Consider the following 17733-nt stretch of genomic DNA (forward strand, 5'->3'; position numbering starts at 1 on the left):
GAGCAGTCATTTTCTATATTTATCCAAGCCATTATTAAAGACTTAAAGTAGTTTTTAAACTAAGTTTGGTGGACTTTTTACTTAGCAAAGAATTTGAGATTTACAGAAAATTGTACTATGGTCTTGGATGTTGCAATTGTCACCTACAGTAGTAATGGACAGCATTAGCAACACTGTTGTGAATGACATAGGTGGGACATCTAAAGAAGTAGTATTTACATAATGAAGACACATCTAATGTCATTAATAAGGCTACGATTTAGTCATGGGTATTTTTAGTAAAAGTCACGGACAGGTCATGGCAATAACCAAAAAGTCACAGCCACTGATCTGTTCTTGACTTTTACTAAAAATACCCATGACTAAATCTTAGGTGCTGGGGAGGAAGGGATGCTCCAGTGGATGTTGCTCCTCCTCTGGGCGGGGGGGCAGCCCGGTGTGCCGCTGCTCCCAGACCATTGCTCCGGGGCAGCACCTGGGACCAATTGCTTGGGACTAGTTGCTTGGGACCCCAACTGCTTGGAAGGCCATGGGATCAGCCACACCAGCCACTGTGGAAGTCACAGAATTCCTGACCTCCGTGAAAGACCCACAGCCTGAGCCATTAGATAGTAGCCTTTTTAAAAAAATGTTAACTTGTCACACTACCTGAAGACTGATATCTTAATATCATTCTATTTTACATGCTATTGTCGTGTCTTGTTTATTTTCTTAAATATGAGCTACAGCAGTTTTGGCAGAGATTTACAACCAGTTTATTGGACTGCAGGGGAGAAAATACATGTAGCTGTTTTAAATATACCGTATATATTCCATCATAAGCCGGTTCGTTTATAAGACGACTCCCCCAAGATGGATAAGTAAAAATGGAAATTTTTTATGACCCATTCGTAAGCCGACCCTATAATTCAGGGGTCGGCAAACTTTGGCTCCCAAGCCATCAGGATAAGCCACTGGTGGGCAGAGACGGTTTGTTTACCTCAAGAGTCCACACGCACGGCGGTAAACCTAAGTAAACAAACTGTCCCGGAGTGCCAGCTGCTTACCCTGACATGCCAGGACAGCAACTGGTGGGGAAATCTGGGGGGAGGGGAAGAAGCTGGGGGTCAGGGGAGTAATCGCTGTGACCACCCTCCATGTGACCCTACCCCTCGCCCGGGACCCCCACCCTCTCCCCATCCCATCCCTTCCCACCTTAGCTGGGGCAGACCAGGGGAGGATGTCTCTGGCAGGCCAGACCAGGCGGCGAGTCCGCACCATGGTCCGGTGGGCTATGGCGGGTGGCACGGCTGCAGCATGCTCCGGTGGGCCAGGAGGCGCGGCCACAGCCTGCTCTGGTGGGTTGGGCTGCATGGTGTGGCTGCAGCATGCTCCGGCAGGCAGGCCGGGCGGCAAGGCCACAACGTGCTCTGGCGGGTAGGGCCAGGAGGCATGGCCGCAGCCTGCCAGCTCCAGAGCTGCAGCTACTTTGGAGGCTGGGGGGAGAGCAGCGTGGCCAGAAGCGGAGAGACTCTGGCCCTGCCTCTTCCCTTCTGGCTGTGCTGCCTCTCCTTGCCCCGAATGTTGGGGGGGGGGAGCTGTGTCCCACCTCTCCCGCTCTATACCCGTTCATAAGCCGACCCCCTTCTCTGATGCTTCCATTTTTTACTAAAAAAATTCGGCTTATGAACGAGTATATATGGTAATTAGTAGTCTTTTTAAACAACGTATGAAAACACTTATTTTCCTAAAGTAATAAGAAACATGAATTGCAGATTTGCTGACATAATACATGAGCAGCTTGACAGTCATTTCATTCTAAATCTTAAATTCAGTTCCTCATAATACTTTCCAGTAAGCTCCCTTTTAGGTTGATATTTCTCATACCTAGTCTTACCCCAAAACTACTTTTATTTAAGCCCTTTTAATTTCAACAATTCAAAAGCCATTTTTAGTTGTAGGAAAGACAAATACTTTTGACATTAAAAAAATTAGGAACATTTTGCAATCTAATAATTCTTTTTAAGTAAATGCAACATGCGGCAGTAGCCAAATCTTTACTTGAAAGATCCGCACTCCAGGCTGGAGCAGAACAGCCTGTGCAACTATAACTAATTTTAAAATAAACACTGTCCAGTATGTCTTTTGGTTACATCTGAAAGTATTAGAGCTACTGATGGTTTCTCAGGAACACTGAGGTTTGCTGTATAGTGTTATGAGCTGGGTTAAACCTTGTTGAAACTGATGTGTGAATGCACCCTTCAGTTAGGACAAATGTTAGAGACAAGGGGTCACTTCGAAATAAGGCATAATGAAGTCTGCCCAGAAACTAGCACCAGGTGCACAGAGGGTTCCACGGGGTATTGTTCTGACCAGTTACATGTGTCCGTGGAAAACAGTGCAAGCTGGATGACTGAGAGAGAGAAGGGGAGACAAGAAACAAAAAAAGACTCTGAAGAGGGCAAGAAAGCCAAGCACCAGTTTAAGCACAGAGTGACTCTTGGAGAAGCCTAAAGAGATCTTTTGGGTCTGGTGCTGGCTAAACAGACTTGGGGCTGTAAGCAAAGAAGCTATCCCCTGGTTTGTTTTGTTCCCCCTGCATTTGGAGAAGCAGCACTTTTGTACATTCCTTGTGAATAAACAAGATGGCATCAAAGAATATATCAGATTCCATGATCAGTTTCTATTTCCAACTGGAACAACTTACCGGGCCTCAAATTTTGACTAGCCATTCAGATCAAAAAAGAGGTAATGGCCAATCAATACACAGCTTTAGTGTATAAACAAATATGTTTTTAATAACAGCTATCCAGATGAATGCATAACTAAAGTGCCCATAGGCTGTTATTAATGTAACCCTGCTTTTCACCCTGATTTTTTTTTCCATTGTTGTTCATTGTATTTTGTCCATATTTAAGCCCTGATCCTTCAGTGCAAAGTCTGGGGATCCCTGTACACATGTAGAATTGCAAGCTGGTAGGTTGCATTGCAGAATTGTAAACCAGAGAGGGCAGGGACCATGTTTCATCTCTACAGTGAATTTTAAATACAGTTGTATTTTAAGCTAGACAGGCTTTTGTCTTTGATGCTTTACATAAGCCTGCAAATGAAAGCCAACAGAAATCATATGAACAGCACACAGCGTCTGCTGGAGAAAAAGCAGAAGATAAAGACATTCCTGTGGATTAGATATACTAGTATTGGCAGTTTTCTTAGGACAGAAAGCTACTCAACGAAAAATATTTTATTAGAGGTTTTCAGATATGGAAAAAGACTATTTTGTACATGAGCAAGTCTCAAAACGTCAAACAGGCCTCAAAACATATAGTTAGAAAAAGTAAAAACAGAGCTTGGGGACTTTTCCATTGCAAGTTTAAATTAATAATGCTTTTTTCCTTGTAATATGAAGACAGACACGCAAACATTTTTGCCCTCCCAAAGTAAATGATCTTACTCTGTTAGACATGTGCTTCTTAATCTGCTAACATTACTCCGTCACCACCAAAACACTATGAATACAACTAGAACGCCAGGGTCTTACCTCATCAGTTTTTAGCAACTCTTTTTTTGGATTTTCCTTCTCCGAGGATGAAGCATATACTTGGATGGCCAGCAAGCTCAGGCTAGCAGGTGCAGCCCCCAGACACATTACCTAAACACAATATACGATTACACACAGTTTATGCACTCAGCTGGAAACACGTTAGACAAGTATGTTTGAATACTTTCCATACACAGAGCTATATGCACAGCACATATAAACCTGAGTTGTGGTCAGTGGCAGGGAGTACTGGCACTAAAGAATGCAACATGCTCACACTAAGAGCCAAAATACTCAGAAAACCAGAGGTTGCATGACACAATACCTAGGAGTGTACAGTTCCTGCATTTTCACCTCATAAGATTTCCCCACACACACACTTGAATTACAAAATTATGGCCAAATTTTGAATTGTAAGTACCTGAAGCCGTGCTCCTAAATTTATAATTCACCCAGTTTTATTGAAGTGGCGATTTGGAGGGGTCATCACATTTCCTTCAGTAGAACCTGCTCAGCACCTGTGAAAGACAGCCCACTTCTACTAAGGTGCCAAAATACGAAAGTTCTGACACATAATCCCAGCCATCTCTGTGACGCCGAAGTACCTCCTACCTACACTCACATTAGGATCCTTGAATTAAGAGTGCTACAGACAGTGCTTAGTTTGGAGGGGGGGAGGAGTGCCAGGGCTCAAGCAATTTTTTTTACTTTTATAACTGATGCAGCAAGCTCAGAGCTGCTGTGGCTATGAACTGTCCACCCTAGAGGTGCCGGGGTTCAGCCCTGGCACAAATTAAGCACTAGCAACAGAGGTGACGTTGCCAGCTTCAAGTAAGGAGGAAAGACTATGCTACTTTTGAAAAGCCTTTGTATCTGAATACATAACAGGACTACCATCTTGAAAGCAGATCTTTCCCATTTCCAGGATATGTGCTGCAATGCATCTTTTAAACAGACAGCGAAGAGTGATGGCGTTTAAAACAGAAACAAATGGAATATGCAGCCAGTCAAGATGACTGTGAATTGAAACTGGGAGCAAGGAAGATATTTTTCCAAGAGATATATTTGTCCCCACAACTAGCCCAAACCAAGAGGTTAACCAATACAACAGGGGTGGCCAACCTGTGGCTCCGGAGCCACATGCGGCTCTTCAGAGGTTAATATGCGACTCCTTGCATAGGCTCCAGGGCTGGAGCTCCAGGTGCCAACTTTCCAATGTGCCAGGGGGTGCTCACTGCTCAACCCCTGGCTCTGCCACTGGCCCTGCCCCCACTCCACCCCTTCCTTCCAGCTCCCTCCCCTGAGCCTGCTGTGCCCTTGCTCCTTCTGCCCTCCCCCAGAGCCTCCTGCATGCTATGAAACTGCTGATTGGGAGGTGTGAGGAGGGCTACCGGTGGGTGGGAGGTGCGGGGAAGGAGCTAATGGGGGGGGCTGCTGACGTATTACTGTGGCACTTTGGCAATGTACATTGGTAAATTCTGCTCCTTCTCAGACTCAGGTTGGCCACCCCTGCAATACAAGCTCCTTCCATAGTCTCACATTCATATATTGCTTTTCACAAATAAACTTGGGGCTGGTCTACCCATGAAGTTGCACTGGTACAGTATAATTAAAGATGTGATGTTGCACCAATTTACTTAAACTAGTGAAATGTTTATGTTTTAATAATGGTGAGAATAGCAGCCCTTAATAATAGTGTGATACCTTAGATGCATGCTCCTCACTCAGCTCTGTCACAGCTGGTGGCTGAATTTTTAGATAAGAAAGTGTACCAAAGTATGTAGAGAATATGTAGTTATTACACACACACCCAAAATGTTTTTAAACCAAATTTCTTCCATCGCGTCAGAGACTGAGTGCTAACTGAGGACCATCATAGAATATCAGGGTTGGAAGGGACCTTAGGGAGTCATTTAGTCCAACCCCCTGCTCAAAGCAGGACCAATGCCCAATTTTTGCCCCGGATCCCTAAATGGCCCCCTCAGGGATTGAACTCAAAACCCTGGGTTTAGCAGGCCAATGCTCAAACCACTGAGCTATCCCTCCCCCCAAGTTCAATTTAAGTTTGAAGATTTTTTTTTATATAAATAAAAAAAAATGACAGCAGCAACTACTCTGTAATTATCCATATATCAGATAACATGTCAAAGTGATAGAAACCATGGCCCCCAGGAGAAAGCAGCTCACCAGGACTGAGTGCAGTGGAACAAGCCATATGTGACTCTTGCTTTGCCATGAGGTCTAGAGATGGCTGGCATTGCCCTAAGTCAATGTAGTATCAGCCCAGAAGAGGCCGAAGCTAGACACGGTAGGAAAGGTGCTGAATACCAAGCAAGGTCTGCCTGAGAAGCTTCCGTCCACCCCTTGAGAAATAAAGTTCCTCTATACCAAAGAGTCAATACACCCTTCAGCATAGCTGCTCTGCAAGGTGGAGGGGAATGCAAACTGGCCCCTTGTGTAACAACGGGGGTGAACCTGGCACACTATATTTTCTGTGCTCTAACATCTCAAAAAACAACCAAATAGAGCCTTAGCAAACTTCTTAAAGCTTTTTACTCATGTGCCAAGACATCATGTGAGAACAAGCTCATAGGATCATATATTTTTCAGGTATTTTTAAGTGTTTGAAGGAGAAGGTGGGGGGAGGAGGAGGAGGAGGATAGAAAAAACTGCTGCTTACAATGAAAGTGCTTTATCAGCCATAACTAGTGCCTTGCTAGCACAGCTCTACATCAAAACAATACTCTTGCCAGAATCATGAACTCTGTTACACAGCAGAGCAAAGATGTGACCTACTTTGTTAATAAAAACCATTTGCTTAAGCTAACAAGAAGCCTTTACACACACACATTAATAGGCCTTGACAAGAATATAAATAATATTTAACCCATGATTAATTCTAGGGTGTACTCCTTCTGGGCTACTTGGAAGTTGTATGTTATTTTTATTTTACTGCAAGCCTATTTTGCCACTAATCAGACAAAAATCCAAAGTGCAATTTCATTTGTAAGTACTGCTTCAACAAAGGTATACACATTGGGATTTTTCAATAACAGTTTTTCCAAAACCATAACAAACAGTTCAAATATTTAAAGTTAGCATATGTTTCACACAAAGTAGTAATAAACTGAACAGTTTTATGGTGAGCTACTAAACCATGAACTACACTTCAAAGAAGTCAGTAACTAGGGATAAACTCCTTTGTGATATAAAGCTTCAAAAATGCAACTCCAAAATGGTTCTCCACTTCTCTGATAAACTATGCACAAAATCTAATTTTCCTCTATTTAGCATGTGCAGATACAATGTTTGTGCCTTCAATCCAATCTCCTCTGCAATGAGTCTTCATTGTAGAAACATCCCATATTTATACAAAAACAAACTGCTTTCACTGAATTATCTTTCAATTTCTTAATGACAACTCCAACGTAAGAAAACAAATTAATAATCTACTGTACTGTTAGGCAGCAGACCAAAGTTTAAACAAGTAGTTATGTATTTATAGAAGAGAAAAATGAGTATTTAAATTTTCAAGTAGTCTTCTTTCATAGTCTCCAGCCAGTGCTCTGTATTTTCATAGCTAAAAAAAATAAATAAATAAGTGACACGTGTTGCTTTTGCAAATTGTGAGCAGAGTTCAGCTTTATTTGTAGAGCAAACTATATCAGCAAACTTGTGGGGGAAGGCTATCATATTTCATCTTCCATTGTTTTGTTTTACTTTCTACAGTCTCAAAAATATTTAACAATTTAAAAAATTCCCATAGGAAAAATAAAATCCTATTCTGCCTCACAAGATAAACAGGAAAAAGGAGCTAAGGGACAAAGTGGAGCTTTTTTCTGTGATGATTTCTTCTACATAAATTTCCTAGGGCTTTTCTACACAAACACTTAGCTTGGGGCAAGCTGGAGTGTAAATCTACCCCACACCAGCCTGCCACATACTAAGGGTCTGTGTGGACCCTACTGCTGCACACTAAAAGTTCCCTAGTACTCTCTGACCTAACCCATTTCAAACCAGGGTAGATTAAAGTACACTAGAGAACTATTAGTGCAGGGCAGCAGGATCCACCCGAACACAGTACACTGGAAGGTAGTGCAGTGTACATTTGCACGCCAGCAAACCATATGTTTATGTAGACAAGCCCCTAGGCTGCTGGATTGCCTTTGTTTTTTTTAAACTGTCAGCTTCTCAAGACTGGAGAATCTTAAATGCACTCCCAATGAAGGGTGGGCAATCACTGCCCTAGTACACAGAAAAGGTGTTCTTTCCCTTTTGTGTCCTGGAGTGCAAATATCAAGAAGGAACTAATGGCTATTTCCCCATTGCCTGAAGTCAGAGGGCTGGTTTTAGACACTGGGATTTGCCCACCTGTGATGGTAATATCCAAAATGAGACACATACTCCATAATTATCTACCATGGATGTATCACACTTCCTCATCTGTACTAGCAGATCTGTACAAACATCTATAAGAGAGGATATTGAACTGGATGCACCATCATGTGACCTAGCATGAAGATCCTATGTTCCTAAAATATCCCTTCAAACATTCATTTTCTGCACTAACCACTGAGATTGGTGTGTCATTAGAGCATCCTCTACTGGCACTGGATCCCTCTCCCCCCTCCCACCCCCCCCCCCGTAAACAAATTCTGAAAGATATGTTTTAAAAGAAAACTGATAACTCCTACAAACAAAATAAAACAGACAAATAATTGTATGGCCAAGAGTGTAACACAAATTAAGTGCTATTTACATAAGCCAAATTGTCAAAGTTGGAATCCTGAAATGGACTTTATTTTCAGAAACACTTAGTACCCACAACACTCCCCACTGAATTCAAGGGTAGGATGTCAGTATTCAGACCCTCTGTAAATCAGGGTACTTCTATTTAGGTGCTTAACTTTAGACAGCCAGGTCTGAAAAGTTTGGTCTTTATAAGTACCTATTACACCTTTAGAAAAAAGTTGGATGGCTTAGAAAGCAGAAGTGAATTCAATCATTTATGATTTGGTTGCTTACTTATTAAGCAAACTAGACATGATGCCAAATTTGAAACAAATGACTTTTGGGATGGAAAGTTTTGCCTTCTCACCCTCTCTTACTAAAGGGAAAAGTAGAAGCTGGAATTTCACAGAACCAAAACACTTTATACCTGCCTTGTGTAGGAAAAGAGAGACATACATACCAGCCACCAAACAACTGTAATTTTAAAACAAATTTTGTTATCTTTTTAAAAAGTCATTTGATATAAAATGTTTTAGTTAACATTTTATTTTAAACATTAATTTGGCAAGAGTATCAGTTTCAAGAGCTCCAGAGGCAACTAATACATATCCTCTTGCCCTGAAAGAAGAAACAAAATATTCAAAAACAAAGGGGAATGTTCAAACTACTAGATTTAGGTCAAGCAACAGTTTGCTCACCCTCCTTCTTGTAAAGAGATCAATTACCAAGTACTATAACTTCAGAGGGGGTAGCCGTGTTAGCCTGTATCAGCAAAAAATAAACGAGGAGTCCATGTGGCACCTTAGAGACTAATAAATTTATTTGGGCATAAGCTTTCGTGGGCTAGTACCCACTTCATCAAATGCATGGAGTGAAAAATACAGTAGGCAAGTATAAATATAAGAAAGCAAAGGTACATAAAAAGATAGGAGTTGCCTTACCAAGCGGGGGGGGGGGGGTCAATGCTAATGAACCCAATTCAATCAGGGTGGATGTGGCCCATTCCCAACATTTGACAAGAAGGGGTGAATATCAGAGGGAAAAAATGTACTTTTTGTAGTGATCCAACCACTCCCATCACCTACTAAAACCTCTCTAGCACATCATCAAGGATCTACAACCTATCCTGGAGGACGATCCCTCACTCTCAGAGACCTTGGGAGACAGGCCAGTCCTCGCTTACAGACAACCTCCCAAACCTGAAGCAAATACTCACCAGCAACCACACACCACACAACAGAAACACTAACTCAGGAACCAATCCCTGCAACAAACCCCGTTGCCAAATCTGTCTGCATAGCTATTCAAGGGACACAGTCATAGGACCTAACCACATCAGCAACACCATCGGGGGTTCGTTCACCTGCACATCTACCAATGTGATATATGCCATCATGTGCCAGCAATGCCCCTCTGCCATGTACATTGGCCAAACCGGACAGTCTCTACGCAAAAGAATAAATGGACACAAATCAGACGTCAAGAATTATTACATTCAAAAACCAGTCAGAGAACACTTCAATCTCTTTGGTCACTCGATTACAGACCTAAAAGTGGCAATTCTTCAACAAAAAAACTTCGAAAACAGATTTCAATGAGAAACTGCAGGACTGGAATTAATTTGCAAACTGGACACCATCAAATTAGGCCTGAAAAAAGACTGCGAGTGGCTGGGTCACTACAAAAAGAAAAATTTCTCTCTGTTGATATTCACCCCTTCTTGTCAACTGTTGGGAATGGGCCACATCCACCCTGATTGAATTGGCCTCATTAGCACTGAGCCTCCTGCTTGGTAAGGCAACTCCCATCTTTTCACGTGCTGTATATTTATACCTGCCTACTGTATTTTTCACTCCATGCATCTGATGACGTGGGTTATAGCCCATGAAAGCTTATGCCCAAATAAATGAGTTAGTCTGTAAGGTGCCTCGTTGTTTTTACTATATTCTTATAACACAAAGTTTGTGTTCTACAATTACATGTGTAAATTAGAGATCAAATCTGCTGTTGCAAGCAATTCGTTCTACTGAGACTGTGGGCAGAAAGTGATTATGTAAAAATCAAGGGGAAAAAACAGCAGTTCAACATGTGATATGAATCTAACCAACGAAAAATAATTTCTAGTTTAGCTGCTCTAAATTTATCAACATAGTACAGTTTGCTCAGCTTTGGACTTGAGAATTTTGTCCTAAAATACCTAAGAAAGTTTATTTTTCATTTACTTACCACTAGTTTCTTCATTTATATACCAAGTAACGAATTCTTAAATCAAGTGGTTTGATTTAATTGGAAACAAACTATATACATTTTACATTACGTTAGTTTTTCTGACAGACAATAACTGGCAATTCTTTCTTGTCCTAACTGTAAAGCTACAACAAACAAAATATCATGCAGGCATATTAGCCAAGAGCAAATGGTCTCCTTAGAAAGTAAAAGCACCGAATAAACGTTAACAGGTTTTAAAACAAAACCCCATACTCTATAAGTATCGAAAGACTTAAATATTCCAAAGTTTGGAAATAGCACGTGTCTTCTGAGAAAAGAACAGACAGCAATGGAAATGCATGAATTTAAGAAGCAGAAAAACCTCAGAAAAAATATGGTGTGCTGTTGAAGTTAAAACCCCCGACTAATGTGTACTTTGAACCAGTACTGAATGTAGATAACTAGAAGGAAGGAAAATGTGATTAAAATCTTAATGTGTATTTAGTATATTCATACTATTTATATTTTGATATAGTCGGTAAAGAGAGCTCAAGGATAACAGTAATTAACTTGGAGTAGCGAAATTAAAAATCAGTCTGAGCCTGAATCATGACTACCTAACAAGAAGCTGTTTTCACAGTGAAAAGCAACAGCAAAATAACATGCTGTTAAAAGTGGACAGATAATTCCAATTTAGCAGAGCTTTTGTCTGTAAGTCACTGGAATTCAAACAAAAATTAAAGAGTTACCACACACAACTCCTCCATTTTCTGGAGTGAATTTTACGAGTGATTTTACAATTTTAAGGCTTTCACTTCTAATGCCAACTTTGCTGATTATCATCACTTGCAACTATGGGGCATATACAATATAACCTCAGAGTTCCAAACACCTCAGGAATGTAGGTTGTTCGTAACTGAAATGTTCTTAACTCTGAACAAAACATTATGGTTGTTCTTTCAAAAGTTTACAACAGACTATTGACTTAATACAGCTTTGAAACTTTGCTATGCAGAAGAAAAATGCTGCTTTCCCTTTATTTTTTTAGTAGTTTATGTTTAACACAGTACTGTCCTGTATTTGCTTTCTTTTGGTCTCTGCTGCTGCCTGATTGAGTACTTCCAGTTCCAAATGAGGTGTATAGTTGACCAGTCAGTTCAAAACGCTGGTGTTCATAACTCTGAGGTTCTAATGTAGTGAAAAATATAGCTTACAAGGGAAATTAGTGCAAATCATCCATTCAAATGACTGTAAAATTCACAAGTCCCCGCTTGACTTGGTATGAACAGAGCTAGTCAGGAATTTTCTGACAAGACAGGTTGTCATCAGAAAATACCACTTTGTCAAAACCAAAATGTTTTGGAAAAGTATCTGTTTCATGGAATCATAGAAATTGTAGGGCTGGAAGGGATCTTGAGAGGTCATCTAGTCCGACCCCCACACACGGAGGCAAGATTAATTAAACATAGACCTCACTGACAGGTATTTGTCAAACCTGTTCTTAAAAACCTCCAATGAGCAGGATTCCACAACCTCCCTTGGTAACCTGCTCTATTGCTTAACTAGTCTTATAGTTTGAAAGATTTTTCCTAATAGCTATCCTACATTTCTCGATGCAAATTAAGCTGATTATGTCTTGTCCTACCCTCAGCGGACATGGAGAACAACTGATCACCATTCTTTTTATAACAATCTTTTACATATTTGAAGACTCACGTCCTCACCTTCGACTATCTTCTTTTCTTTAAGCCAAACAAACCCAACTTTTTCAAGAGCCAGGTCTATGCTACAAGTTTTGTTGGCATAGCTGTGCCACGCAGGGTGTTAAAAAACAAAGAAACATCCACCCCCTAGTCACCATAGCTATGCCAAGAGAAGTGTGTTTCTGTTGGCCCAGCTAGTGCTGTTCCTGGAGGCAGTATTATACCAGGAGCAAACCCTTCTTCTGTCAAACTATGCTGTATCTACAGCCAGGGTATCTGCTGATATAGCGACACCAGGACAGCTATATTGGCAGAGTCCATGTAGCATAGACCAGCCCCTTTCCTCAGAGGTCATATTTTCTAAATCTTTTATCATTTTTGTTGCTCTCCTTCTGGCAGAAACCTGCCTAGTTTCCTGCCAGCTTCTCAGGAGCCCCAGGTCTTCCAGGGTCTGCAGCTCTGGGGCAGCCCTGCTATGTGCTGTGCCCCAGGGCTGGGGACCTGAGAACTTTCAGGATCCCTGCAGCACAGCAGGTCTTTCTGAGTGCAGCCTTCATTAATTTGAGATCTACCATACCATTCTCTCACTAGAAGGGAAAACCTATAATGGCAGCAGGCCGTAAAAGAGACCCAGTTTGGGAATAAGAACCATTTAAGAAATATATGTTTGCTGATGATGTTTTAAAGAAAGTCACACCAGTGAACTAGTGGAAGTCACTTCAGTGCTTGGATTCAGAGACTGTTGAAGTGATAATCTCACTTTTAACAGCAGTAGCTTGTTCTGCTGTAGAAATAATATTTTCTTCCTTTGGACTAATTCATTCCAAATTGAGAAATTGTTTGGGACCTGAAAAAGCAGGAAAAAGCAGGGTTTTAAGTTTCTCATTTTGACCTGGCTGACGTAGTCGATTTAATTTATTTTTTTAAAATGTTTCATGTAACTATTTTAGTTAAAAACAAACCTGATTTTAAAAAACTTGAATGTTTAACTAAAAGACAAAAATTCACATACTTGTTTTGTTAAAATATTATGTGTTTGCTGTTGAAGAAAAAAAATACAGAATACATAACATTGTTGTTTTAGTTAAATAAAATAATTTAAATGTCTGTCTGGTGATGTTCTCCTCATACAGCATGGCAAGAAAATCCTCCACATATTAATTATTAACCTGTTACATTGGAGATAGTTCACCCCCCAATGACCTCATAAATATCTGCTTCAATTACCTTTGGTAAATGAAATAACCAAACAATTATTCATTTTCTGTTATAGCTGTAAAACTAATCTGAAAAGTTTTCAAAATAAATCACTTTAAAAATGTATAGTGTGTACCTTCTAAAAATGAAACCTACTTCTCTCTCTGAGTTGTGAAGAATATATATTAAGGTTGTAACAACAAACAAGAATGCACTTTTATGTAGAAATAGATGATTAGATTGAGTCTTCCTGACTAGTGATTTAAATCATGATTGATTTAAAATCAAATCTACCCTGCCTGACTCCAAGGTAAGGAGTCTTGAAGCCCTGAGAAACCCTGCTCAGAGTTTCCTGGTAGGAGCCTAGAAGCCCTCAGAACCACAGCTGAGCTGGAAGCCTCAGAACTTGGGTGCCTAGTCTCCCAGATTCAAATTCCTTTCACAATTTTTGAAGCCAAAAACATTTAAATTATTTCCAAAAGAGTTTAAGATTCTCCCCTTTTGTGAGAAATTTCAAATTCTACATTTCGCTGCAAAACAGAACTAAATTTGTTTTCAAAATTTTGGAATTTCCCACAGAAAGAAATGTTGGCTTTCAGCCAGCTCCACTTGTCAATTCCTACTACTTGTCAATAGATGGCACTACAGACCATTGCTGTCACATTGAAAAAATATACACATTTTAATGGCAACATTCATAAGTGTGGTTACTGTAGCGAATCCACTTAAGATTGTAGATTGCTAAATGAAAGTGAAAATGCAAGTCATATGACATCTTGAATCTGTAATTAAATTATTATTTATCCTGAACACTGATAATATGCTCAGCAATGCACAATAAACCCATTAAATAATTCATTTTGAGGTCATTGATTAGCTATAATTCAACACCATACTGGATGTTTTAGGGTACTACTCTGTGGAACATAAGAAAGTTGTGCAAAACTCTGTGGGCTTTGTGACATCATGAGTTTTAAGATATCTGGGGGAATGTGACAGTAAATTACATCTATTGTGTTCTATTTAACTTTTTTTTTTTTTTTGGTCAAGAACCTTATGAACTCTCTGAAACCTGTGAACATATATCCTTTCTGGACATTAATTGCAGGCATAACTGTAACACATTCTCTCTTTGGACACGAACACTCACGGTACTCAAGCTATTTACAAGCTCCTGTTAACTAACTCCCAATAGCTCACACTACCTAACTAAAAAGATCACATAAGGAGAGTTATGAAAGTTAGAAAGAACAATGTCTAAAATGCTATCCTGATATATCTGACCTGACAAAATTATGTTAAAATATCATTATGAGCAACAGGAGTCTTGTAAAACATTCAGTGTAACTAACATGAAATTAATCACTTCAGTTATCTTCACCTAATTCTGCAGCACTAGTTATAAAAAACATTCCCAAAGCTGTGCTGGCCAAAGCTGTAACTGGATACATGAATAAAAATGCTTCAGGCACTACAGAGGATAGTAAACAAAGACATGGACATGTTAATTTCACAGCCATACAACTGAGTAAGAAAAAAAGTTGCTAAACAGAAAATGACAAAAATGGGAACAACAGTGTTTTGGAACTTCTAGAACATTTACTTTCTACTTGCTTGTTTACAAAGATAGGCACTGAAAGATTTGTATAGTGCATTCATAAATTTCTAAAATCTTGAAAACTATTTCAGTATATAAGGGGTGATCTTTGTAGTTCATTAGTAGTAAGAAATATACTGTAGAAATGTCTTGGTCTACACTACAGAGTCAGGTCGATGTAAGGCAGCTTACATCGACCTAATTATGTCAGTGTACACACTACAGCCATTATAAGTGCCCTACTAGACCGACATAACTCCACCTCCACGAGAGGCACAGGGCTTATATTGGTGGTGTTAGAGCAATGCAGTATCCCTGTAGACACTATACTTACACTGGCTGTCATTCTTGTTAATTTCATGATCCTGGAGCCCTGATATTGACAACAAAGCTGGGCTGTCACAGCTGCAAGGAGCCTTGGTGCTTTACAGAGGCTCCCAGCTACCCCCTCCCTGCGAGGAGTGCTGGTACTGCTTGGAGGCTCTTGGCTCCCCACTGCTAGGAGCCCAGCTCCCCCTCCCCCCAGACTCTCAGCTGGGCTCCCTTGCAGGATCCCAGGGTGCAGCCTGGTGGAGAGCTGGGAGCCGGGCAATCAGTGCCCACACGGTCCTTTAAGTCTGTGGAAGCACTCCTGGTGAGACTGCACACTACTGACGAAAGGAAGGTAGCATGGATATGAAACACAGCACTAATCACTGTTGTGATTGTAGACCTAACATAGGCTGACATTTTTAGTATATATGTGCCCTTAGACTTCAAACTTGGCAGTTTCACACAATATGCTAAGTCAGGATATTTCCCTGTGCTGCTCTATTTTCTTTTGAATGAAACCAAACTATTCTAAAAAGAAAAAGGAGTACTTGTGGCACCTTAGAGACTAACACGGCTGCTACTCTGAAACCAAACTATTCTAATTCATCTCTAATTAATTTGTGCTGTTTATTACATTTGGAGCAACAGGTAAACAAATAGCTACTCTGGAGGGATGTGTTCTGTAACCAGCCAATTCTGGAAAGGCTACATATGCATAGAGTTAAACACATGTTGAAATTTACATAAGAATGGACACACTGGGTCAGATCAATGGTCCATCTAGCCCAGTATCCGGTCTTCTGACAGTGGCCAATGCCAGGTGCTTCAGAGGGAATGAATAGAACAGACAATCATCAAGTGATCTATCTCCAGCTTCTGGCAAACAGAGGCTAGGTGGTGTTGCATCCCTGACATCCCTGGCTAATAGTCATTGATGGATCTATCCTCCATAAATATATCTAGTTCTTTTTTAAACCCTGTTAAGAGTTTTGACCTTCACAACAACCTCCGGCAAAGAATTCCACAGGCTGACCGTGCGTTGTGTGAAGAAGTACTTCCTTTTGTTTGTTTTAAACCTGCTGCCTATTAATTTCATTAGGTGATCCCTAGTTCTTGTGTTGTGAAGGGGCAAATAAACACTTCCTTATAACTTTCTCCACACCAGTCAAGATTTTATAGACCTCTGTCATATCCCCTTTAGTCATCTCTTTTCCAAGCTGAAAAGTCCCAGTCTTATTAATCTCTCTTCATATAGAAGCTATTCCATAGCCCTAATAATTTTTGTTGCCCATCTCGGGACCTTTTCCAATGCCCATATATCTTTTTTGAGATAGGGCAACCAGATCTGCATGCAGTATTCATATGGGCATACCATGGATTTATATTATAGAGGCATTATGATTTTTTATCTTATCTCTTCCCTAATAGTTCCTAACATTGTTAGCCTTTTTGACTGATCCAGCATCCTGAGTGGATGTTTTCAGAGAACTATCCACAGTGACTCCAAGACCTCTTTCTTGAGTGGTGATACAAAATGATGCGATCTAAATAAGGTATGTATAGTTGGGATTATGTTTTCCGATGTGCATTACTTTGCATTTATCAACACTGAATTTCATCTGCCATTTTGTTGCCCAGCCACCCGGTTTTGTGAGATCCCTTTGTAACTCTTCATAGTTTGCTTTGGACTTAGCTATCTACAGTAATTTTGTATCATCTGCAAATTTTGCCACCTCACTGTTTACCTCTTTCTCCTGATCATTTATGAGTATGCTGAACAGGCCTGGTCTCAACAGACTTCTGGGGAACAGCACCATTTACCTCTCCCTATTCTGAAAACTGACCATTTACTCTTATCCTTTGTTTCCTATCTTTTAACCAATTACTGATCCATGAGAGAATCTTTTTTCTTATGACTGTTTACTTTGCTTAAGAGCCTTTGGTGAGGGACCTTTCAAAGGCTTTCTGAAAAATCTAACTACACTATAACCACTGAATCACCCTCGTCCATATGTTTGCTGACCCCCCCTCAAATAATTCTAGTAGATTGAAAAGGCATGACTTCTCTTTTCAAAAATCATGTTGACTCTTCCCCAACAATCCTGTTTGCCTCTGTGTCTGATAATTCTGTTCTTTACTACATTTTCAACCAATTTGCCTTGCAAACTCCCTGTTTCCAAGCCTGTGCTTGAGCATACATAGACATTGTGAAGCCAGGCTAACAACAGAGGAGGGAGCAGGTCTCACAGCCATGTTAATGCCTCCCTCCTGCTTGTAGCGCTACACCTGCAGCACCTGCCTCAGAGTCTATTGGCTGGCTCAATTCACTCGGCTGCGGTGAATTGCAGAATTGAGACCTCAAATAAAACAACAAATGCTACAAGTTATCAGATGCCTAACGTCAAAGGATTTTGCTTGTCACAGCTTTAGCCTGTAGAGCCCTCTGTTGACAGGCTGCACGTACT

The 17733-nt window shown here is 40.5% G+C and overlaps 1 protein-coding gene across 3 annotated transcripts in view; it reads right to left on the minus strand.

Annotated features, from left to right (window-relative positions):
• Window positions 1-17733, minus strand: part of APOO (apolipoprotein O) — a 71850-nt gene that overhangs the window by 52846 nt on the left and 1271 nt on the right. For 2 of the 3 annotated variants that reach the window (XM_073357623.2, XM_073357604.2), the window contains exon 2: window positions 3521-3631. In XM_073357623.2, coding sequence (XP_073213724.1) covers window positions 3521-3628 — 108 coding nt within the window. In that variant the 5' untranslated portion in view covers window positions 3629-3631. Of the gene's footprint in view, window positions 1-3520; window positions 3632-3941; window positions 4039-17733 lie in introns of all 3 variants that reach the window. The other variant, XM_073357613.2, reaches the window with a different exon arrangement.

This window comes from Lepidochelys kempii, chromosome 1, assembly GCF_965140285.1.
Source record: "Lepidochelys kempii isolate rLepKem1 chromosome 1, rLepKem1.hap1, whole genome shotgun sequence".
Lineage (NCBI taxonomy): Eukaryota > Metazoa > Chordata > Testudines > Cheloniidae > Lepidochelys > Lepidochelys kempii.